The 26435-nt window shown below is 41.0% G+C and overlaps 1 protein-coding gene across 1 annotated transcript in view; it reads right to left on the reverse strand.

The window, feature by feature from the left end:
• Positions 1-26435, reverse strand: part of SORCS3 (sortilin related VPS10 domain containing receptor 3) — a 307228-nt gene that overhangs the window by 141160 nt on the left and 139633 nt on the right. Inside the window, exon 3 of the mRNA XM_042791658.1 lies at positions 16891-16990. Coding sequence (XP_042647592.1) covers positions 16891-16990 — 100 coding nt within the window. The remainder of the gene's footprint in view (positions 1-16890; positions 16991-26435) is intronic.

Raw genomic sequence — 26435 nt, forward strand, 5'->3', positions numbered from 1 at the left:
ACTTCCAAGCAAAGTTCCATATTAGCTCTGAGTTTAAAAAGCCAAAAAGTTTCAACAATTTATGTTGAAATGTCAAAGCAAATGGAGGATTTTTGCTTTGTTTGGACTTATGATGTCTTTTCCCCCTTTTGAAACTGAAAAAACAAAACCAAGTGACATTTAGAGGCTTAAAGATACAAAAATCATTTTCTTCCCTCAAGACATCAGTTCATCACAAGTATGTTCAATGTGAATAGTTCGGAAATCTCTTATGGGAAGAGTAATTTTTTACTGCTGAAGCTTTTAGATTTGACCATCTCAAATTTATCACTGGCAAATATTTGGTTATTCATTTCTCTCCCACATCATTACTGCAATTTACTTGCCCTACAGACTAAAGGATGCCCTTGAATGTATGTACACAACCTTAACCTCTTAGAACACAGCTATACAGGATACCTGAAGCCCTTCTATGCCAATCCCATGGAGGGAAAAAGCAATTCATTGCAAAGAAAAGTCTCATCCTTTTTTCTTCTTTCCTCACCACGTGTCAGTTCAATTAAAAATCTTCAGTTAAATTAAATCAGCCAAAACCCCTCTGAGACAAAAATGTACTCATATCGCAAGTAACTTTCTACTTACTAGAAAAAGTAACACCCATATAAACCAGAATTAAGTTAAAAAAAATAAAAATAAAAATAAAATCTTTGCACAGTTTGCACTGGTTTAGAAAACACACCTTAACTTTACACAAACTTTTACAGATGTTCAGAAATGGCCAGATAACTGCTCACTGCCCTTTAGATGCATTGACTCCTGCAATAATCAGAGGAAAAGGAAGCCAAACTCTACTTTCCTGTCACCGAGATTAGCATATCAGTCAAACGAGAAAAAAATGGGAGATGGCAGTAATAAAAATGTGCTCTAGAGAGAAATCCTATTTATTTACATACAAGTAAAGCAACCCAACCCATTATTTAGTGATCAGCAGCTGTGATGAGAGGGACATCTGCTCTCTGGGAAGCCAAAGACAGCCATGATGAGGACAACAGCTTCCACATAATTACTAATTTCATGTCCCAAAAAGAAAACATTTATTGCAATCCCCTGTGTTACAGAATAGACCAGATTTGGGGCTCCTTCTTGCTTCACATGGCTCAAAACCTTCCTTAATGTTATGGATAACCTGTGGGCATTAGTCAAGCAGTAAAGATGCACTGTGCTTTCAAGAGAGGTAAATTGTCTGGACCTACCCAGTTTCAACTTCTTGTAACTTCACTTCTTATTGCCTGAAATTTAACATTAATAACAGATTTAATTAATGAATATAGCACCAGATCACCATCTCTCAGAACCATAATGCTATAATCTTAAAGGATGTAGTGCCTGCACTTACTTTATAAGGGTTTATGAAGCATGTGTTATAAAAGTACCTCAACCATAAGGCTTTTATACCTTGGCACTCACTTCAATGCAATCCCATAAAATCCAAGCAATCTTTAAGTGTTAAAGGTGACTTTCACGACTGTATTTATTATTGGATAATGAAAAATGAATCAGACACCCATAGAAACTGAGCAATGAAATAGAGCTTCCTGAGACTTTTGCATTGGGTCTGCATTATATGTACTGTGACCAAAGAACTAAATAGTGCTCTCAAGACCTTTCAGGCACTTCATGCTAACCCCTCTCCAGAACTCCCTTCCCATCAAGACTTCTCTATAATTACAAACCAACCTCTAATCTGCAGAATCCCGTTGCCTGTCACTGAACTTTCCAGATGTCAACAGCTATTTCTATAAGCATCCAACTCCTGTGAAAGACCTCCTCCGTAGACTCCCCCAGCTGTGCTGGTGACTGCATCTGGGTATTCTAATAAATTGTTTTGAGAAGACAGCATACATCTCTGACACTATATTCAGGGGGACCCCATCTGTGGGTTCCCCATCTTCCCAACATTGAGAGAGAATGATCAGAGCACATCATGTTGTTCAGGTTACATACAGGTCTTTTGTCTTCGTAGAATGTTTTGTCTTTTGTAGAGTGTACATGAAAGAAGAGGACAATTGCAAGGTAGAAAGTAATAAGCTATAAAGTAAACCTTTTTTTTTTTTTTTGACCTAAAACAGGGTCTTCTGGTGATACTTCAACATGAAAGAGGATATCACTGGGGTACTTGTTCATTTTTATGAATATCAAATCCTCTTCTGAAATCCAATATGTAATTATTCTAATGTCCACTTCTTATATATATTTAGACAGCTCATCTTCAAAATTGAGAGCAAGTTTCATCATAAGTTTTTTAAGTTGTATTACAACAATCTTCTGCATAAATAACAAGACCATTTTGTCAAGCAAAGATGACACAAGCATAAATCTGGTATCCAAAGGTTACCCCCTCCCCACTAGGATGAAGCACATAGCCCCAGGTTCACTGTTAACTTCAAAATCCCTCAGCAGAATCCTGTTACTATCAGAAATTAAACTAACAATTTTAGCTATAACCAACCCAATATGCGCCTTGTCTCAAAGAATTTGAAGCCAGTAGTCCAAGGAAGCATAAATGTGGCCTTTGAGGTTGAATAATCTACACCCATGAGATACTAGCATTATACTCAGACACTAAACATGCTATTGAAATATATAGTCCCAGCATGTGCTACATACAGTTGGCTCAGTCGAAGAAGAGTGTCATTTCAGATGACAGTATCTCATTAATACTTTCATTTGCTTCTTGCAAAGATTAAGAAGGATGGAGATGCCAGAAGGACTTTGGACAGACTCTGAAGTAGAGCAATTTGGTGTCAAAAGAATAATTATCTACCATCCTCCTGTTTGAAAATCCATAGGAGAGATACCACCCCAGTACTTACATGATTAACTCAGAGAAGAGAGATTAGTAAAAGCATGTCAAATGAGGACCAGCACCACCTTGCCTTCTCTAAGAAGATGCACATCAGCCCATCATGCTTGTTTACAGTGAATAACTCTGGTTAATCTTTCTATCATCTACTATTTTTCTTATCTAATTATACCCAGATTACAATTACAATTAATTGTTTAGATTTGTACAAAACAGGCTCTTGGCATTGCAGCCATACCTGCCAATACCTGCCATAAATTGCCATATCAAAACAAAACGCTTCACAGAATTCCAAGCCCACACACCCCATTCCCTATGGAGAGAGAGCTTCATTTAATTACCACCTCCAGCAGCTGCGCAAGAGCACAGATGCACCTTGCAGGATGCCCTGAGGATCAGGAGCAAATCAAGGCTAAATTGGATACAGAGCAAGAGCCCCTCAAGGAAAACCACTCTGCCATCCTCCTTGGCAAGTGGGAAATTAAAATATATCATGGCCTTAAGGCTTAGGCAAAATCAGAGCTGGGAAAGGAACTCAGACACGCTAAGGCTGCCATCCTAATGTGCCCACAATGCCAAATCCCAGGCTGGATCCAATTTGCATGCACGGGAGTGGAATAAGCCATCGTACTAGACTCAACAAAGCAAAACATCTCATCTTTGTTTTACTGCTAAGCAGGTCAGAACAACATGTCTCCCTGCTTTCTCTTGTCTTTTTGGCACTGGACACATGTACTCTTCACTTTTAATTACAAGGCACAACAAGCATTTCCTTGTTAAATTTCAGGTGTCAGTGGGGATGGAAGCCATCCAAAAAGCATGTGTTTGACCTGGCAAAGAGTGTCTGATTGGCAACAGCCACATGCTTGGTTGTAAAACCTTTTCATTGTCACAGCAAGGCAGAGTTTACCCAAGGTTACCCCATACCATTATACTCTTGTTACAGCTGCACATTCTCCAGCTCCCCACAGATCATCAGAGCAAAGTCCTTTGCCACAGTAACCCCACCTTCCTGAGGCCACTTCCATGCTGCATGCTGTTCAGCTATTTTACCAAAGGCTTTTCCATACCACAGCATGTTAATGCATAGTTCCCTCTACAAACTGCCAAATGGGTTACAGTCATCACCACTTATGGCTAGTTTGTATATATCAGGTTTGACCAGCACTTCTATGACTAGGCCTGGACCAGAAGTAGAAGGAACCCTGGCTGGTGATCTTAGGCAACAACCTGTGATTCCGCAGGAAAAACAGACAACAAAATAGGAGAAAAGAAGTGTAAAGCTTCTGATCTATATTATGTTTTGTTCTGGTCTAGTTCTGCATGATGCCTTTCTACTCTTCTCGATTCTACACAGGAAATCCCTGACTGCCACAACATCTGACACATTGTTTTGTGGTCACCAGCTTTTTCTAGTGGCACAGAGCAGCTCTGATCCCAAACTGTGTGCACAGAAAGAGAAAAGAAGCATTCACTGTTATAATTATATGTTATTTGAGTAAATGCATGGTTGTGCTATTCTCCATAGAACTACAAAGTAATTTTCACCATTATGGTAACTTACTGTGTAAGCAGAAATAGTTACAGAAAATAATGTTATCAGTAAGGAGAGGCTGTGTACACGACAGCTGCTGGAACTAAGAACACCATTTATATAAAAACACTTCTCTGATTATAGATCTCACTTGGGAGAACATTTTACATGTGGGAATAAGTTTACTCACAGTAGTTGCCCCATTACAGAAAACAGAGAGATGTGCATGGATAGTTACTCATGGGGTAAACTTTTGCAGCCCATATACAGCAGTCTATTTCATTTGAGGACAGTACAGTGTTTCATGACTCTTTAAAAAAGTAAAAATTGCATTATGTATCTCCCTTGAGGCCATTAAACCTGAATACGATTTTAAATGCATCATTGCTTCTCCACTGCTTACACACTTTATTTTTCTGCTTTTTAGTCAGATTGCAGAGAGAACATAGTCAACAGTCAGCTTTATTGATGTTTACATCCAGATGCTAATGATATATCTCAATTTATTTACCTGACATCTATTACTTGTGTCCCTCATCATCCCGAATGTACTTCTCTTCCTAACATCCACTGGTGGGAGCTGAGGATGTGGAAGGTCTATCCATTTTCTAGATGGAAGGCTAAGGCCCCCAGAAACTAAAAGCTAAAGTTACAAAACATGCTGGCATTGCAGTGCTCTTCACAGTAGCACTCAGCTCTAAGCTATCAACTGTGGTTGCAAGCACCACATGCTAACTTAAGTGATAGAGAACCTAATATGTATGAAGGTTCAGGACCTAGAAGAACGATTCACAACTACCAGCTCACTAGCTTTGACATTTTCTATTACATTTGCAAAATTAGCTCCCAATGATACAGTCCTTGCAGGTTTATGGTAGAAGTCTTGTCTGCAGTTACACACAGAGAAGTTGAGTGACTGCCCCAGTGACTGGGAACAACCACCACTATGTCCTGTTCCAACAGGGTCACTGACACTTCTCAGCCTTGGGAAAATCACATACTTTCTTCTCTGTATCCTTCCATGCACATACATGAGCCCTGGTCACTGCAGTATCCTAAAGAACTAGTGTAAGAGGAAAGGGAATTGGAAGAGAGGACTAATGTATTATCTGCAGCACAACCCTGACACTTTGGTTTAGGAATCTATTGGCAAAAGTCAGAAAATTGCCAAGCTGACTCCATCTTTCCACACATTTCCAGGTCCTGAGCACTAGGTTCTTTTCCTCCACTCCATTGCCACTCACATTTCTGAGCACAGCTACTTCATAAGTTTTGTTGCTTTCTTGCAGTGATTTTTAAGGTTCACATTGGCCTGACATGGAATGTCTCCAAGGGAGGCAAAAGATGTCAGATATGGGTTTTTTTATCAGAAAAAGGACAACCTGATTTGGTTGCAATAGAGAACTAAAATATCACGGGGCCCACTGCAGAAGGCAGCACCAACCTCTCCTCAAACAGACATAAGGACTGGGCTAAGTGTTGATTCCCCAGATTTATAAGAAAACTGCAGCCAGAGTTGCCTCTGACTGCCTCTGTGTACCACTTAGAAAATCCCTATCATTACTTTCAGAGTCCAGCAACATCTGTTTGTATACAATGAAAAAAAGCAGTTTAGGATAGATAGGATCAAGGGCAATGAACTCTGGCTAGTGCAAAAAGAAGTCTCAAGCACTCAGAGATGTGCTGAAATGTTTATCCAAGATCTAGCCCAGCCAAGCTCCATGCCGAAGAAAAACTGCTTCTAACACAGCCATTCAGGGGCTTCCAGGATTCACAGTGCTGCTCCAGATAAACCATTTTACACAGAATTGACCATATCAGAGCTGAAATCAGAGTTATTGCATTTACACTATAAGAGGCAGATGTGTATACATGGCAGAAACTGACACAGTATCCAGCATGTAACCTGCAGACTCTGCTAATCTATTATATTAAAAATGAGAATTCACTAAATAAGTAATGCTGAATTTCTCTATTCTTCACTTTAGAAAAGAATGAAATAAAAAGACATTTTGTCACAGATTAGTGGGTTTGGGGGTTGCGGTTGGTGGGGAGAGGATTTTCCCCAAAGAAAAATAACTGTGTCCTAGTGAACCAGTTCTTATCACTAGAGATCAAGGTCAGTCTTCAAAATGACCCACCTACCCCTTTCCCAAGGGCTGCTCCCCACCCATTCCATTATTTTTCTTCCTTTTTAATAACAGGACATGCTGACTCATTATTACTGATTGATTATCCTGCTGTCTGTGAAGCACCATTCCCCTCCTTGTTAATTCAAAACTACCTCATTTTTCATACTTCATAAATTAATATATTATTGGAGCTGCAACAGTAAAGGAGATGGCAGTGTTTCATAGAGAATTAGGGAGGATGGAGAAAGGAAGGAAGTCTCATAAACCTGCTCTACATCAGGATCTGCATCTGTGTCGGCCCCACTGACAGGCTGGGTGTTAAGGACAGGCAGTCCCTTACAAGGTGATGCGTCCTGACAAGCCCCTCTTTTTCCATGTAACTGCAGCAGAGCACTCCGAAAGCTCACACAGGACCATTCTGCCCACCTCATAAAAGCAATGGCCAAGCTAAGTGACAAAATTGCAGCTTTATTTTAGTAGATATTACAACTTCTGATCTGTCCTTTAACACTTGCTGGCTAAATTGGAGCAAACTACCTCTTTATTAAATACTAACAGCCAACTCTGAGAAGTCTACATCTAAATGCGGATGTGACCTTTCCAGTTTTACCCCATCTCTTCTCTTTATGACCTTGTACCATCCCTAAGGTTCCGTAGGGCCCTGACTAGCAATGCAAGGTGAAGCAGGCAGAGAAAGAAACAGGAGAGATTGACTGACTTTTAGGAAGCCAGACAAGGCAGCTCTCTCAGACATGCACCAGTATCCTGCCAAGCTGACTCTTACCTGATCACTGATCTTTTTTCTCCAAACATTATTTGCAAGTCCTATAAAAACAAAGCTGACATTATTGGCTTAGGTTTCTGCCACTTTTCCACCTCACAATTTGAATCTCCAGCCATTCCAGTAGACAATGAAGTTCAGTGATAGCCTCCTCAACCAATTTTAGTTTTGGTTTTTTTTTTTTAAATAATGGGGCTAAGAATTGTATGATTAAAGTGGTAGACACTTACATTTACTATTCACAAACCATGCCAAACAAACATTGCTCACCCACTCAGCTCTTTCACACAAAGCAACCTCAAGGAATTAGGCACAGTAAATAAGTCCAAAGGGTTTGAATTCTGGTTTGCCTTTTCCTGAAATCTATGCCTGCTTTCATTCAATTGGACATTTTTTTTCCCAATGCCCCAGGAAGCATCTAAGCTGGGATTTCAGGATCACAGTTCCAGCCCTTGGTGAATAAATGACATAGCAGGTATCTGCTTTTTTCTTATTATACATCTTGTGTCTACATGCTTACTTTTATCAACCATACTTGCAATATCTGTGAAGGCTAAAATAACATTTATTTAACAAAACTTTTTTTATAAAGCCAACTTAGCCTCATTTTATTTCTTATCTTTATTAATTAAATTCTGTATAATGTTTCCATTTGCTTTAAATACTTACCTCAGCACTAACCAAACGCATATTAAATGAGTTCAGAAACCTATGAAAAATGCAAGTAACAGCTCTTGGAATGCATAAGTACAAAGACATGAGATGCAGATGCATAAAGGCACACACAGGCAACCTAATTGTGGAGTTTTATAATATATGAACATTTTTTTTTTCATGAACTGAAATTATGGTTTTTAATGCAGTATATTTAAGATAGGTATAAACAGAAACAGATAGCCATCTCTCTTCTAACCCTCTCCCCTCCACCCCCATTAAATAATGCCATATGTCAGCATTTCGTTTATTATCTCAATTATGTTTATTTTTAGAAATAGCTTATGAGCAGTGGGTGAGGTTCAGCGGGGCTTGGGGGTTTTTTTGGTTTGTTTCTTAATGCATCTGCTTTTTCAGAGGATTAGCTGAAAAAGCCCCAGGAATATACAGTCTTAATGCTCATGCATACCAAGGGACAGCCTTCCCTGGAGTACAACGATCCAATTGTCCCTGTTTAAAGGAAAATCTTCCATTGGGGATCTCTCCTAAGCTTGGGTCCCTATTCTGTGCTGTCTGTACTGACAAATTGTCATATCGCAGACCACAGATGTTATGCAACCTCCATTTATCTCTATGGTTTATTTCAAGTCAGAAGTACTAAAATTAAAACCTGCAAACAAACGGCTAGAGTTTGTTCTTTCTTCAAGTACAGGAGCCTTCAGGTCAGGTCAGTCTCAGTGGGGCATCCAACATGCCAGGCTTCACTGTCCCAGGCTGCAGTAGGGCTGAGCACACTCTCACAGGAGCCTCTTGACTACAAAGATCCACAAGGAGGCACAATCCCCAAATTCAGTAATAATAATAATAAATAATTTAAAAAAAAAAATCTAAACCAAACCTATTTGGGCATACTGAAAAAGACCCTATATTTTGAGAGTATTCTAGTAACACTCATATTTTGCCTTTACAGCTCAACATCTTTCATTCATGGATCTTGAACCATGTTTAAAACACTAATAAAACTAAGTCACCCAGCATCAGAAAACTGTTTCTTACATAGGAAAGGTCAGAGAAACCTACTCTGAAAACATGACTTTCCTGAATTCGAGAGAGACAATAAAAATCCCTTTTAAGGGAGAAATTCCTAAAGACCTCTTCTCTAAGTGTTACAACACATCTGTAACTCAAGATATTTCTTTTACACAGTTTGAGGTCATGGTTCTGCAAACATTTACAAAAACTCTCTCTTTTCTCAGATGACAAATTCAAGCTTAATTAATTGGAAAAGTAGAGTATTCCACACACAACAGCTCACAAGACTGCACCTTGTAGATGAAACATGTCATATCACATACCCTCTGACTCTGCCATGGATGTTGTGGGTGACCTTGAGGAAATCATATTTTGACTCCTCAAGTAAGTGAAGAAAAATACTACTTCTCCATTCACATTTTATTCCTCTATTTAAATTGTCAGTTCCAGAGACTGACAGTAACTGTACCTGAAGTATATTTATGAGACAGAATACACTGAGATGTTAACCAGATTATAGTTACGTTTGCATGATCCACTGATATAATCAGAGCAGACAAATGCTGTGTTTTAGAGCTACAGCCTCTCCTGTTCAGCAGCAGGCACGTTCTGCCCACATAGACTCTAGACGGGGTGGCAGGGTTTTTGGAGTGCTGAGAAGCACAAGAACATCATATGCAGCTCAACAGGTCCAGAGAAGGTGTGCACGAAGAGATGATTGAAACTGCATTTGCAGCTCAGGTAATTTAGGCCCTGTTAATGGCAGCTGCAAAACCAAAAGCTATTTAGTAACTGTATTTCACTGGGCTGAAGGGAAAGATTAGGGATAAAAGAGAGTTGAAACAACTAGTTCTATCACTCCTGTTCTGTGGCTCTAACTCAGCCCCATTGCCTTTTTGTTATAAATACATTCTCTGAGATCACATCAACAAATGCCGGTTTGCAGCACATGTTGTTTATCACAGTGTCAGCATAATATGGAAAAAGTGTCCAAAGAAACCTTCCTTCTGCCAAATGGCTTTAGCATACACCAGAGCTCAGTTCCTCACCGATAGTTTGGGATGCAATCTTAAGAAAAAGCAGCAGATGACTAATGGGAGCTGTGGCAAAGGATGGCAGCTCAGTTCAGGCTGTGTTAGCAAGCATCAGGTGCATGCTGGAACCTCTGCCTCATCAGGCTATCACACATTTGATGAGTAAGGAGAAAACAAAATGCTGTGGAATTCCCTTTGGGATCAAATGAACTAAAAAATTAAGGCAAAAGCAAAATGAGTTTGGACCATGGTTCTGCCCCGAGGCGCCAATCACAGGGCTTGCTCTCAGTTACTCTCCAAGTGAGCAGGAAGAAAATAAGAGGAGGTCAAAGTGACTTGCGCTCATTTAGGATTACCAGCTTCTGTAAGAAGAAGCATCTCTCCCAGTGTGCTAGCTGGTTTCCAGTCAGGTAGATGCAGTCCCTTGCGATTTCAATATTACAGTCACAATTAACTTCTTCCTTCATTAACCTGAACTGCAACGCAGCATTGCTCTCTGCCAGCCCATAAACAGTTGCTGTGCTTCATCCCAAAGAAACTGCACAGAAACAAACAATCTAATAAGATCTAGCTTTCAGAACTTCTGACTCTCCACATACCTCTAAACATTTCTCATTCCGATAGGCCAAGCTCAGAGGCATGACTAGGATTGAGAGGTGCAGCATGCCTTTGGTTGTTATAGCTTCAGTGATTTGGACTGCCCCTCCTTCTAGACTCTGAGACAATTGGGAAACTAGTCTGCAAAACCATTTTCTCAAAGCTCTTTAACTGAGCACCGTAACATTATTTCTGCTTTATGTTGTTTGCAACTACTGTTCAAATCCCTTAGCTAGAAGGTTTATCTATAAATAAAATCTCTAATGCTTCAGTTCTGGTATAAGGGAAAAAATGGGGGGGAATTCTCATTTCAGTCACTGCACCTGGATGATATTTCTGTGCAGAGAGTCAGCATAGGCTACAGACCTTTTAATTCTTCAAGTTATCATCTACAACAACAATGGTAACAGCGCAGGAGAAAAGCTAAAGACGACTGCATCCAATTGAATTGCAAAGCAAATTCATGAAGGAAAGTATTTCTAAGACATCAGAACTGTCACCCCAGTTCTTAAATGCAATCAGGACCTTCCGTTTATCCAAATCTCATCTGAGCAATACTATAGACAGGCAAGTGCTTTCTGTTTTGGTTTTGTCAGAGTTGTCATTCTCTTCCTTTTTCCTCTCGTCTTTTTCTTTTAAGTGCTTTTTAACTCCATCCGCTCAACCTCCACAGGAATCCCAAGGGTAGAGAGAAAAGTTTCAAAGTGAAAACTGGGTTTTCAACTAAACAGCACATTCACCAAGAATATGTACTTTTCATAGAACATTTCATGGAAAAAGTAACTCATGAAATCTATGGTTCACCAACAATTCCTTGAGATTCAAAATGGCACTTCAGTACCCAAAAGGAACAGTGCTTCAGATATATGGGACTTGTGTTCTCATCTTCTTTCTGCACCCTTTGGAAGGAATATGCATCCCTCTGTGAGGTATCAGTTCTAAAATGAATTCTGTTATTGACAACCAAGAAGAAAGCAAGTGTTCTTGGGATAGGGGATCTACCCAGTAGACTAAGTCATGCTAGAAAATAGGGACACACAGCACTTCAGTGCCAAACAGTACCATTTTGAAGTGCAGGCATTAGTCAAAGAATCACAAAGTTTTGGTTTTTTTTTTTTTTAAATTATCTAATTTTCTAACAGAAAGTTTTCATCAACCAAAAAGGAAAAAAAAAATGGGATAGAAAGAAAATTGGAATTTAAACAGTCAAGAGAAATGTTCTTATTAAAATAGAAGAGACTTTTTTCCCCTTAGTGCTTTGGAAGAAATAAACAATTCTAATACCCAGACTGCTGTGAAAATCTGTCTCTAGTAAAATGTAACTAATGCCCAAAACAGAGCATTAAATTAAAGGTCAGCAGGGAACTGAGATTTCTGCCCAGCAGAGAGCAGGCAGCCTTTTGTCATATCCCTAAACACAGGCAAGAGACTATAGGGTAGAAAACCCAAAGCTACGCATTTTACAAGTCTCAGCTTTTCAGAGTACTTAACCATCTGCCCTTAAATCCCATTCACTGTGAGGAAGAGGTGCTGATAAAAAAATACAAAAGTTTCTCCTTTCTGAAGTTCACTACAGAATTATCAGGCTTGTTGCAACCTACGTGCCAACCAGGCAAAGCAGATGCTTTTCATGCAGTCTCTCAGGCAAACAACCAGGTGGGCAGATGCACTGAAGGGTAAGATGTGCCCTGGAATACACTCTGCCTATTAGAGCATCTTCATGGTGGCAGAAGTGTCAAAACTGCAGGCACTTGGCTTCTCACCAAGGCTCAAAACAGTAACTCTTAAGGAAGCCATAGCCCCCAGGACTCCAGAGTTGTCTGACTGCAAGGTCTAATAATCACCTGGAATTCACAGTAATAATGAGAACTCAGTGTAGATTTTCCTGATCCAAATACACATCCCTAGTGTGCAAGTGAAAGAAGAAACAGCCCTAGCACCTGCAGGAGAGCAGAAGCAAGTCTGGCAGTTTCAGCTCCCAGCAGCAGAGGCTGTACACACAGTTGCAAAGTGTTGTGAAACACTAAGTTTGTTAGTTCTTAGGAGAAGGGAATTTGCATTACAACTGCTCCACGGGAAGATGAAGTAGTCTTGGCTCACTACAGGAAGCGTTTCAGCTCTGGTGCAGACAGAGGCTACAGATTCACAGTAGGCTGCACCCTGCTTGACTGTTTCCTGATGTTGGCACTCCATGGTGTTCTCAAATCACCAAGCTGGCCCTGATCACTAGCAGTGATACTTGAGACACAAGAGGAATCATAGCTGGAAAGAAGTATTCTCAGCAACTTCCTTTAGTATCTGCATGCTGTTATATTGATTTAATTATAACTGCAAACCTCAAATTACACAATAGAAAAGTGTGTTTTTTCAAATAACTTCTTGTGATTTCTTGGAAATGGACACCTGCTATCTCAGCTCCAAAACCAGCCATCAGCAGGTTGGGGTAACAGCTGGGAGCAGACGGTCTGAGCCCCAGCCATAACTCTGCCCAGCATCACATGGGGACACAACCAAAGCCACCTCAGCTCAATATTGGCTACACAGCTCTGTGCCTTGGGGTTGATACCTCTCAGTAACAATGTGTAAAACCAAGGAACGCTTATAGACTAAATCTGGCCTCCAAGTGACAAACACCAGCACAGCCAAGAGGTACCCAGGAAGATCTGAGGCTGTCCTGGATTTATCACCATGATAACTACAGCAATTGTGTTTCTTCATCTCTTCCCCTCTCAGCTGCCTCTCTCTTCTTCGGGCACAAAGACATGATCTCTCCACAGTGATTCTGCCCACCGATAAACACTAGTGACTGATGTGTTTCACTGAGGAGCAAAGGGCAGGACTGAGGGACCAGCTGCTTCCAGGCTCCTCCAGCATTTTCCAGCCTTCTGTGTCAGGAAAGACATTTCAATACTCTGCAGGGCACCAAATATAGACAGGAGTAATTTTCAATATCCTACTGGCGCTCTCCAGTTAGGGATGGGAGACACACACGGGACCAGTTTAGAAGAGTCTAAAGAGAACATGAAATTTACTAAATATATAACCCAAACTGAAACACAAGTTTTTGGCTTAAAAGAGGAGGCTAATGATACATGAAGCTAACTGGGGACTTTCTTTTGCCATCAATGCTACATGGCAGATGCTCAGACATTAACTTTGTTGGGAACAGATTAAAACTCAAAGAGAATTAAATACATTAAGGCCTAACGAGCCATTAGGTCTGACCTCCATACATAGCGCATCTTCTAGAATTTCATCAAATCATTCCTACATTAAACTCATTTTTTTTTCCAGAAAGGAATCCACTTTGTAAGGGTGCTGAAGTGCCATAATCCGGGAGGGTAAGGCATGCATCAGATGTGTTTTTCTTGAGACCAAGAAAGAAAGGAAATGGCACAGACTCCCAGATCATGGGTTATAGCCATGCCCCACCCAACTGCTCAACTTCTGCATTTCAACTCTGGCCTCATCTGAGCCCTCATATTGCAATAAGCAGAGATGTTGGTATTGAGAAATCAGTGTTCCACCATGACCTAGCACAGCACTGAGCAGAGAAATACAGCAGAAGCTGCCAAAAAACTTACAATATTCCCACCAAAAAATTTCAAAAAATAAATTAGAAACAAAAAGCTTTTCTTTTAAAAGAAGAAAGGAAAAAGCCAGAGTTTAAATCCTCTTGTCTCATAATTGAGCCCAGGGTTATGCCACAGTTCTGGTAAATGATGTTTATATAACTGGCATTTGGTTGAATGCATAATTCCTATTTAACAGCTGAAGAGAGGCATTTTGGGTCTTCAAAGAAATTTGACAGGTAATTCCCAATGTAGTTCTACAGGATAGCTAAGAGGTAATTATCCTTCTCACTAGTAAATCAATTAGGAATGAATGTATGGAAAGCTTTTCCCCTCTTCCAAGTAACTGCTAATCCTCTAAGCACTAATGAGCAGACAGGGCTAGCAACAACGTGCAAACCCATCAAAAATCAACAGGAGCTGCAAGGCATGCAGGGCTCAATCAGTACCTGGGAGCTAATGCCTCAGGAGAACATATCTTGCCTGGAAAGGGTCTGCACAATTCACTGTGTGTGCACAGGCCCTATACAGATGTGTTACTTTTGGTATATCTCCCCCTGTTTATTGCCTCAAAGACCTATTTTTGAGGCTCACAAGAGATCACTGCATTGTGTTTAAGTAGCCAACACTTGTGCTGTTCCAGGTGAAACACAAGGGATCTGGACTTTCTCTACTGGTGTGCAACTGATTCACCTCACTTACTGCTTTGTGATTCATGGACAAGTGTCCTCAGGAGCTCAGCAAAACCATGACGCTTACTCTGCAGGCCTCTGTAATACTATTCACCTGAGAGACTTGGAGAATATTACAACCCAAGTGCATTTTTTGCAGTGTACAAACTCATGAATCTGTATGGGCTGGGTAGACAATAAACCTCATATTGAATTTAACAAATCCCAGATGCTCCAATCCAGTGACACCTTCTCCAGGCATTTTTCAAATGCTGCATGGATGTTTAGAATTGCTTTGACAATCAGAGTCAGCTACGGGTTCAGACAAACCAGATGTTTAACCATGCACATTAACAGTGCCCATATATTTAGCAGAGGTAGAAAGAATGAAAACAAGTTGTTCCCACATCAGCCAGCACTGAAGCTGGTTTCCTATGGGTTTTCCTTACAGGTTGTCTCTCCATTTCAAAAGATTTTTCAGAAGGGAGAAGAAGGAAGACAGACAGATAGGTCCAGAAATCATTTCCTTAAGACATAAGACCAAAAAAAAAATTAAAAAAAAAAAATATTAGCTGAAATAAGAAAACAGCAGGTAAAGATAAGTCTGCACGCCACTACACAATGAAATGTAGGTGTTATTAAAAAGAAAAGAGGAGAGAAAAGACTGCTAACCTGTACAGCTCGATATCTTGAGAAATTGCTAGAAGATAATCATATATCCTAGTACTCCAATTTGTGAGGGAAACTTTACACCAGTGGCATAGGATTTGTAACTGAGCATATTGCCTCTGATTTTAGGTGGGCAGAGTTGCTTTGGAAACAGAATGAAGGAGAATTAACTCTTCAGTGCCTACCATATTGGGTATGGGAGGGGTGCAAAGGCCAGGAGAGCTCATTACAAAACATCTTCATTCCATTTTGCTCAGAAAAACGAAGTCAGGTAGATGTCATTACAACTTGACTTCTACCTCAGAAAAAATAGAACCTGGGTCTTGCCCACTCCATTCTTCCTCTCCTCTATACATTCAATCATACATACATTGTTACCAACGGTAATCAAAGCTATGACTGCCTTGAGGTTGCATACATCGAAATAAACATCAATCCTGAAACCTCTGTAGACTGACCAGTGATCAAAAACACAGTAATAGTAATAAGAACAGTACAGGTAGCAAAATACTAGTTTGGAAACCTACTGGAGACAGGAGATGGGCGGCTTGGAAGTGATCAAGCCAAATGGGCTGCACTCCATCCAAACACAACTCCACTGCCAGCAATTAGCGATGTGCTGCAGTCCTCCCACATTGATTTCTGTGGGTAGCTGAAAGCGTCTTTGTCCCACTGCCTCCCTTGAATCAACACAGGCAGTAATTTTAAACCAAAAAGGCACTGAGGAATAACTCCTGGCCTGCGCTTTGTGAGCCAGCTGCAGCCCTAATTGCATCACGTGGGAAGCACGAGCAGGGGGTTTGAAAGCTGTGACCTCATCTTCTCTCCTACACATTCAAATCAAATCTTAGGTCTCCCACCCACTCTCGCAGGCATATTCTGCTTCCAGCCCCCTTAAATGATGTAACCAATGAAAATGTCATTTACATCTTTACCTCCAACTTCTAGCTAGGGAAAGCATAAAGGGGAAAAGAGTCAAATGCAGAAATAAATATCTTTTACTCAGTATTTCTAATAATAAGGAGACAGAGAAGGCAGGGAAAAGTGTATTAGCCAAAGCCAGTGTAAGCAAGAGTCCCAGAAACATATGTGTGAGTTCAGCTTCTTTAAAGGTGTAACAGTCAGAAGCAAATACAAGCAATCCTTTTATTTCTCTAACACATTCAGCAGGAGATTAAGGACTCCATCCATATCACAAAACCAGGCATAATTCTACTGAATTCCAGGGAATTGCACTAGTGCAACTTACATGGCAAAATCAAGCTACTGTGAATTACCAACAGATTTCACTTTAGGATCATAATTCCTCTCAGAATGAACAGAATGTTGTAATTTTGTTTCTATAGCTACCAGCTCAATGGCTCTCCCTTACCTTCCTCTTGTTAGTGGGACTGACGTAAAGGTAGCTCAGCACAGTCTTCAGGCCTACTTTGTCATTTAGCTTTTCATAGGTAGTGCCATAGTCTGTTGACCTGGAGAAGAGAGGAGACAAAAAGAGTTTATGTGGTTATTAGAGTTCAGGGGAAGGAAATGACTGTGTGAACAGATGCTCAAAGTTACAGCTTGAGCACTATTATCCTTAAAACTCTAGCTTTTGTGTTTCATTCAGGGTGGCCAGCAGAAAAGAGAAGAAAAATTGAGTCTTTTGGGGCAGGGTCTGTCTCTACATCAATTAATCCTATGTGCCTGGGGAGCTGTGGTGCACCTGTGAAGGAGGACTTTGGGGGCAGGCTCTGCTCTCATGTGCCAGTGTTGGATTGCAAATGATATTTACATGAGAGGACTCCAATCTCAGCAGCACACTTAGCACAAATTCACTTTTCAGACAAATTCAACAGAAAAATCCAAATTAAAGTCATCAACAACAGCTTTATTTAAGTAGGCTGATTTTTGCCTTGGAGATGGGGATCCAAATGTGGCTCAGAATTGTAACAGCTGAACTCAAGTCTAGATAAAAATGTACCTAAACTGGCATCTTGAATCCTCAGTCACCCCCATCCTACTTTGTGCCAGGCATTTAATTTTTCAAAGTTACAGAGACAGATTCAGGCCCCTACACTAGCAAATCCCACCCAGAGGAGCAGATGATCTGGGGGTGGCATTACCCATTCGTGACTGAGGATAAGAGCTGCTTCGTCACAGAGGGTTTTCTGTAGCTTCCTCCTCCTCATTTGTGGGCATGTTTGAAACCTTGCTTTGCCCTGCTTGTTTCTCTGCTGTTTTCATACTCTCCTTTTCCTAATAGACAAGATTTTTCCTACCAGAACAAATCAGCAGCAACCTAGTACAGGATCCCACATCTGAAGAGTGGTCAGCACCAGCTTGCTTTAGGAGAGGTGTCACAACCTGTGTGAAAAGCCCACTTGCCCCACGTAAACAGTGGGAAGAGCCTGGTTCCTGACACTACACAGCTCTTATCATACAGACAGACAGAGAAAACACAATCCCTATCAGGTGGGGAAAAAAAAAAAAAAAAAAAAAAAAAAAAAAAGCGCAACTGGTTCTTTTCTTAAATGGGTTGAACCAACCTTACTCCTTTGAACACTCAGCAGTCAGGGGTGCTTCAAACCTTAAACAACTTCCTTGTGTTCCAGTTTAGCTCTATTTATACTTAATACTCTTTTGTACTAATGCATAGTATTGATACTTACTGGGTTTCATAGAGTCAGCCCAAAGGATATTACAGTAATATACTGTATTTCCATAGCGCTTTACCATCCAAAGAATCTGAAGCTCTTGTCTCACTAGGTATCAATACCACACAAAAAACCTAGCAGCTTTTCCAGCCAAGCCTGAAACTGAAGCAGCTTGATTATAAAACTGAATAATCCAGGCCAATTAATTCCACTACACGAGTCCTCATATACATGCAAATTCAGCAGGTCAGGAATCCTCAAGTAACACTAAGCTTTAAGCAGAGAGTAACACACAGAGGGCAAGCACTAAGGTACTCCCTTGATCTCACCTTTCCAACAGTACTGAAGCTCTGAACAAGCCACATTCGTGGCTACACATGTACCAGCCACCAGCCAGGGAAAGAGATCATTGGTTTCAATCAGCATTCAAAGAGAATACAAATAACAGTTTAATATTCTGACAGAGCTACTTTGGTTTTGTTCTCAGAGTCATTTTCAGATCTCCCAAAATGCTTTGCACTTCTAAAGATGCAGGCTGGATGCCCTAATGACTCTTTCTCATTAAACCATTATCGCTCATTGCATTTGCCCTTTCAAAGAATAGCTAAAAAGGAAGTAGGATCATTATTTCGTTAGCTTCTCTAAGACTTTCTTTATTATCATGACAGTCACCACTGGCTTCACAGAAGTGTCTCAAAGGATATCACAATAATATACTGTATTTCCATAGCACTTTCCTATCCAAAGAATCTGAAGCTTTTGTCTCATGTTAATTCATTCAAACTAACAAAGTCCCAAGGGCCATTCTGGGAAATATTACCTCTATTCTAGACACGAAGAACCTGAAAGCTTGCATAGGTAATGGTTCATTTTTTTCAAAAGCAGGCACCTACAATTAGCCATTTCAGCTTCTGTAATCATCTAGTGGATGACTCGATACTCAAACCTGCTATACTCCTACCACCAAACTGCCTAATTTGAAAACAAGTTTTCACATTAAAAAAAAAAAAAAAAGTTGGCTGCCTAATTTTAGCGACCCAAGCCTGAACATCTGAAGACATGTGACCCACAGGTGGAACAGAACTGTTCTGGCTCAGCTTTAACCTTAGCTTGAACCCTTCTCCTTTACTAATTACTTCTCTTTGCAGTCAAAGACTTCTAACTGCCGATGAACTAGCCCACGTACTTACAGTTGCTTGACACTAAAAGCAGACTAGATACCATGTTTTCTCCCATTCCTCAGGTCAGAATAGGATCCACTTCAAAGCACATTATTAAAGAACTGGAGGGGAAAAAAGGTTGTAGTTTTATCAAAATGACAAAAGACTCAGTGATACAAAAGAACCTTTCCATGAGTCACAACCCAAATGTCTGCTTTAACTTTGGTTGGGCCTTTTATGGCCAACTGATCCTGCCTAGCTGGTTCTCCTCTGGGTTGCTCCATTGAAGCCATCACTGGAGTCTTATCATCTAAGAAGGCTGTTACTGCCTTCAGCCTCAAGTTCATATTTGCAGATTGCTTCTAATCACACACACACATACACACACGTATACATAAAAACGTTATTAACAATGCTTTCATAAAGCAAATTGTTGCACCTCATTACATCACTGGTAGCACAGAAACTGTTATAATGTGTAATGGACTCTGGCTATATATACAAAGCCTGAAAAAGCTCAGTCCATGCATTTTGTCCCACATGTGCCTATACATTGATCTTACAGCATTTCATTGTCCCCTCTATCCTGCCTTCCATCCTGCAAACCAAGTTGCTGTCAATACCTGAAGAAAGGCTGCACAGAGAAAAGCAATAGAACTCAAGGGGGAATCCAGCCTTGAATGGACCTTTGTCTACACCAATTCAGCTTTCTGGGTTTTACAACTAGCAGCTCCTACTGGCCATAAGGAAGAATCGCTTTGCTAGTCTTGGTTAACATGAAAAAAGACTTGATCCAGTGCAACGTGTCATATTCCTATAACCAAATAAACATGGGCTTTCCCTGAAGCGGCACCAAGTTCTACATATTCCCTTTGCAAAAGTAAGGTTTATAATGTAATTAATTTATTGGGAAACTGCAAATTCTCCCATAATCAAATTCTATTATAAACAGTTGGGAAAGAAAAATACCTGCTTGATTCCACTGCCCTCCCCTGATGGGCCATGATGTGTTTTAACTGTTGCTGCAAGTGTTGTCCCACAGTTTGGCAGAGCAGTGCTCAGGAGGCACACCCAGGCAGAGAAGCTTCTCTCTATCAAACCTGGTCATAATTCAGTGCACCAAGAGCTAACAAAATCCTGTTCCTTAGGTCTGACCCTGACCATCCCTGTGAATCTGACAAAGAGCCAGCAGACTTTAATATTGTGATAAGACTTGCTCATCCCAGGGATATGAAGTAGAGGTGTGGAGAGGCAGAGAGAATGCCATCTGAATAGCTATTAGAGGAGTCCTCCTCTCAGACGGTTTCCACCTCAGTGCTCTGTCAGGCAGAGAAAGGAGGTTTTGTTTGTTTGCAGTCTCAGCTACTCTGCTATGGAGATAGGCTATAAAATATGTATCACTCTCTCAGGAACAAAAGAGCTGCAAATGCCAGCACTGGATGGCTGAGAGGGACAAGTCAACCTCCTGGAGTGTACATGTGCCACTGACTCTCCTGTCAGGGGGTTTTCTTCTCTGTGCCTGCGACTCTCCCTGACTGTGTGTGGAGAAAGAGCAGGTATGGTTCTGATTTTATTTTCAGCCTTTTTCCTAAGATACTAAAGCTTATGCATTCATCTCCAGATCAGAGTCCTGCTACACACACATCCGCAGCCTCATGTTGAGAACTGTGTGGGGGCACAGCTCCACTTAAATGAGCAGGAGAGTAGTAACAGCAACACACACAGCCCAGATTAACATTTGCTTCTCTTCTCATGTGCCTGAAAACTGCCTGCCTGCAGTGTGCCTGTCTTTCCATACCCCCCAACCAACTTCTTGTTTTTACCCATTGGCAAATTTTCTCCCAGTTTGACAGAGAAACAAAAACTCGAGAGGAACGAAGTTTCTGTAAGTTTCATGAAAACCAGCAGCCAGCAAAAGGAGAGCAAATTTATTAGCACTCAGAGAAAAGCTGCAGCATGAAACCAAATCCCATGAGGCATGAGAGCAGGCATATCTCTCTGAACATCCAGCTGCAGGAAAACATTCAAACACAGCTCACATATTAATACACTACAAAGAAACCAACTGCACAACACAAGATGTCAGACTGCCAGACTTCCATGGCTTGTGAAACAATTTGTTTCCATCTCTCCTTTCCGCTTCCTCTCCCTCAAATTACCCTCCCTGAGATAAAGGCCTTTCTGAAGCTATGACACACTGAGAAGAGACTCCTACTGATCCAGTCCAGCTTGACCACCCACTGCAGTAGCCCCAACTGTAAACCCCTTTGGCCAGCTACCCTAGTGACCGTAAGTGGTTCAGGACTCCAGCAAAAGCTGGCTGAGCACTGACCCCACCACACTGTTTTGCACCAAATGGCTAAATGAGTTCTTACTGGAGCAGAGAGTCCTAAATCAGGAACTGGGCCAACCACACAATAATTACCACACCACATGGGAAGCTGGTCCCACTGATTTACAGGAAGGGCAGAAGGCTGCTCCTCTTCAAAAGGCTATCAGTCATTTAGCATGTTCTGGTCCTGCATGTCTGACCTTTTTGAGATTATTCCTTTTCTTCCTTGTTGAACATTTTAGACTAGTTCCTGGCTTTTGATGACTATGGCTGTCAGTGGCTAAACATCCTCCCCTCCCAAAGCCTTTTTCATATTTAGATACAACAGAGAGAAGCAACTTTTCCTCTCTTAAGGGCTGCTTAGGAGTCCAAGGTCATTCTGCGTTGGGTAGTCAAATGCCTGGGACAGAAACACAGAGTTGTCCCTGAAGCTAATCCAGCCCCAGCTGGAGCTCTGGAAAGACAGGGCAACCACTGCCAAGGTAGGGAATGGGTGCAAGTCTAGCAGTGCTCCCTCAGAAGCAGTGGACATGGTGCCACCCATTGCTGCTAACCCAACTCCCCGGGGCTCTCTTCTGCCTCTCCAGGACTATTTCATTCCCAGCCCCAAGGCAACCAGGGGATCCCAGGTCCAGCTCCCAGCCTGCAACCATGGAGCCTAATTTCACATACAATGAATCAGTTCCCAGAAGGATCCACTCTTACCAATGCAAGGCTGTCTGTCTGACCTGGTCACACACAAGGACATTTTTTCTTTGACAAAAAACAAAATCAAAAACAAACAAACAAACAAAAAAAAAAACACAAACAAACAAACAAAAAAACACCCCACAAAAATAAACAAACCAAACCAACCAACCAAAAAAAAAAAACACAAACAAAAATTCCAAGCAAACAAAACAAAACAACAGCCATGACAGGCCATGCCTACTTACTAACCAAGGAAATCCAAGTATCTGTACTCTGAATCTTTCACTTAGCAGAATACAACATTTGCTGTGCTGAGAGCTTGCTTTTACCCTACCATTTTAGAGTGACTGTAATAAATATAGTTGGAATATTTTACAACTACAAACAGAAACATCTGCCTCCCTTTGTCCCCGTCCCACTAAAGAAGACTAAGGACAACAATGAAAGTCTGGAGAAATGAACAAAAGCTGAGAAAGCATACGGTACTGCTTCCTGGCATATTTTCCCAGCTTACAGCAATATCATGGACGTCCTAAATTGAAGATGATGCCTTTGTGCGCAAGAGCCATCAGTGGGCTTTTAGTTCCATAAATCTGTCTAACCCCACAGGGAAAATTTTGGCAACTTCATTATCACACAGTAATAAACACCACAACTGTGTACTGTATGAAGAGATGATCCCTTTTGTTTTAACTTGATAATATAATTCAGAGCCCACTGCTACCACTTAACAAGAATGAAACCATGGAGCCCCATGCTGCCATTTGTGATTTCACTGATTGTTGTCATACTCCCCACAGATTTTTTTCTAGTTTGAAGACTCCTTTTTTATTTAGCCACTCCTTGTACAACCTGTTCATGTCTCTGATCATTCTATGACTACTCTTTCTAGTCCAATTACATCTTTTGTAATGGATGCCTCAGGGACCAATCTTTAATAGGAAGATCTTTCTTGAAAAAAAAAAAAAACAACTACCCAAGTATATCAGAAAAAACTCAGAGTATTTAAAACAACCTAAATAAAACCACTTTCTGCCATCATATACAAGCTTTTACTTTCTCAATACTTCTGGAACCATAACCCATCAGATCTAGGGGACTTTCAATTCCACAAAGTCTCATAAGTATCTAAAATTAGAGATCCCACGGGGGAAAAAGAAGTTCAAGCAGGTCATAGTTTTGGAGTTTATCTTGAAAAATTATTTTTTCCCTTTTAGTTTGCATGTCATCTAAACAGAAAAATATCCACCCCAATTTCTATTATGATACCACCACCTTTCTTTTTTGATTAACAATACTTCCCATCACCAAACATCTGAAAGGGTTGAAGATGACCTTTGTTGATAAATTTTAATTTATAACGCACAGTGGAGACTGGCAAGACAAAATGAGCTGCCATGGTGCATTAGTCATTGTGATTCACAGTTCAAAACTAAGAAGATAGGAGCTAACTAGGAACACTATCTTCCTCTTTTTCCTTGCAGATTCTTTTCTTTTTTATTTTTGACAGGAAATGTCTCCTTTCTTGTTTATTCAATATGAGCCTTTGGGAGATCTCTGTATGTCTCAGAGCTTAGCTAGCAGGTCAAGGGAGGTGATTCTCCCCCTCTACTCTGCTCTCGTGAAACCCCACCTGCAGTACTGCATCCTGCTCCGGGGCCCACAGCATAAAATAGACATGGACTTGCTTGAGTGAGTCTAGAGGAGGACCTCCTTTATGAGGACAGGCTGAGAGAGTTGGCGTTGTTCAGCCCGGAGAAGAGAAGGCTACAGGGAGGCCTTACAGAGGTCTTCCGGTACTTAAAGGGGGGCTACAGGAAAGAGGATGAGGGACTCTTTATCAGGGAGTGTAGGGATAGGATGAGGGATAATGGTTTTAAACTGATAGAGGGTAGATTTAGATTAGATATAAGGAAGAAATTCTTTACTGTGATGGTGGTGAGGCACTGGAACAGATTTCCCAGAGAAGTTGTGGATTCCCCCTCTCTAGAAGGGTTTGAGGCCAGGTTGAACAGGACTTTGAGCAACCTGGTCTAGTGGAAGGTGTCCCTGCCCATGGCAGGGGGGCTGGGAACTAGATGATCTTTAAGGTCCCTTCCAACTCAAACCATTCTATGATTCTATGAAAAGGATACAGAATATTCTACCTCTGGATTTATGGGCAATAAAGCACAGGAGATGTGAATATTGGTCACATTTCTAGTGGCTGATTGCTCATCAGCATTTTATTTGATCACCATTGCACAAGGCAGGGGGACTGTTCACACCAGTCATTCCTTGGTAGAGATGACTACTCTGATGGTCATGAACAGTCTCTGGAGATATAGTCTTTGTATATTTAGCCTACGGCAATTGTGGGGACTAATTTGAAAGCCATATGTTCATATCATTCTTGTTGTACTTGTTCTATAGGAAACACCGTGGTGATTTGGATATCTCTGACAACCACTGACTACCCAGAACAATGTGCCACTGGGTGCCTAAATAGCATCGATATCAGCAAACAAGGTGCCTTTTCCCAGCTTCCTCCCTCTTCTGCACCTGGGCATTCCCTTATCTCCAGATACCCCATTTCTGTGAAAAGGCAGAAGCAGTTTCAGATCTAAAATAATCTGTAGAACCACCCCAACTGGAAAGAGCCTCTTTTAAGATACAAAGGGGGGGAGGGGTGGTGTGTGTGCAGGAAATGGGTTTTCTTGCAGGACAAGAATGGCAGAGAAAGTGCAGGATGCTTAGCAAAGCAGAAGCAGGAGTTATCAAATCAAACCAAAGAACCACTTTGAACACCAGACTCTGAGTGTGATGTTCCCTGTTCTAGGGCTTTTAGAGGCAGTATACCTCAACTACTATGGGATACAGGTTTGGCTAAAGGCAGCTCTGAAGCTGCCTGGACATTTTGCTTCTGCCAAAGGATGGCAAAACCTTCCCTCTGAAGTAGAAACAAACACAAATCAAACTGACAGATCCTAACATCTCATGGCAGTCAAGAGCCTGAACTATAAATGCCTATGGCAAAGCACAATCTGCTTTTAGAGAACCTGGGATCCTGATCAAAGCAGACTGGCCGCAGGTGTAGTGGTTACTAAGTATCCCTTTATATTCTGCTGCAAAATATCCCACAATAAGAAGGCACAAAAGCAACAAAGATTGGTGCCTCCTACTGTGATACTAAAATAACAGTATTTACCCAGCTGTAAGACTCCATCTTCTCGATACCATGGCTGTTTGTCTCTTATTAAATTTAGCTACCTACAAACTAGGTATTGAGCTCTAGCTACCTAGCCTGTCCACATTTTCTCTCTAATTATAAAGAGAGACTACTAACTTCAGAGGATGACTTATTCATCCTAAAATAGGTGAGGATGTATTGTTCTCTAAGATGTCTTCTTACCTTCAATGTAAAGGGAGACCAGAACAACCAACACACACACTCAACAGTTAGATTGTTAGCACAAGGAAAGGTGTATCTCACACTAAATGGATTAGAAAAATTCATGCACTGAGCTGGCAGTATAAAGGAAGGGAAGGACTCAGTCATCCTACCTGAGATCAAAAGTTGTTGTAATGTACCAGTGTTCTATGTTTTAAATGCTGTTATTCTGTGGGGATATGTATGACAATTACTACTAGAAGAAGGTGCCAAATGATATCAAGACTCCACTGTGCCTGACACACTCTATAGCATTATCAAGTAAAGAGATCAGAGATAAGCAGAGAAATGTGATATGGATTTCCCAACTGTTGCTGGCAGAATCAAAAATATAAACAAAGACCAGAGGAAATGCGGAATGCATTCTCCTCAAAAGCTGGGATAAGCACATCCCTTCGTTGCATGCTTTTCCCATTACACCACTGATGACCTGCTGGCAATCTTTATCATGGCCAGGCAAAGTTGATGCCCACTGGTAGAAACTATACTGCACAGAAGCACAAACATGAAAGCTATACAGGCAACATGTAATATCCACATCAGCGTTCTCAGCAAGGGCATCAAGAATCTGAATCATCATCTTACTGTTTCTGACCTGAGACCAGGACACCGCATCCCTGCAGACACCACTGAGACACAGTTTAGTTGCCATGAAACAGGGGCAATCTG

Source organism: Tyto alba, unplaced genomic scaffold (assembly GCF_018691265.1).
Source record: "Tyto alba isolate M040663 unplaced genomic scaffold, T.alba_DEE_v4.0 Super-Scaffold_1, whole genome shotgun sequence".
In the NCBI taxonomy this organism is placed as follows: Eukaryota; Metazoa; Chordata; class Aves; order Strigiformes; family Tytonidae; genus Tyto; species Tyto alba.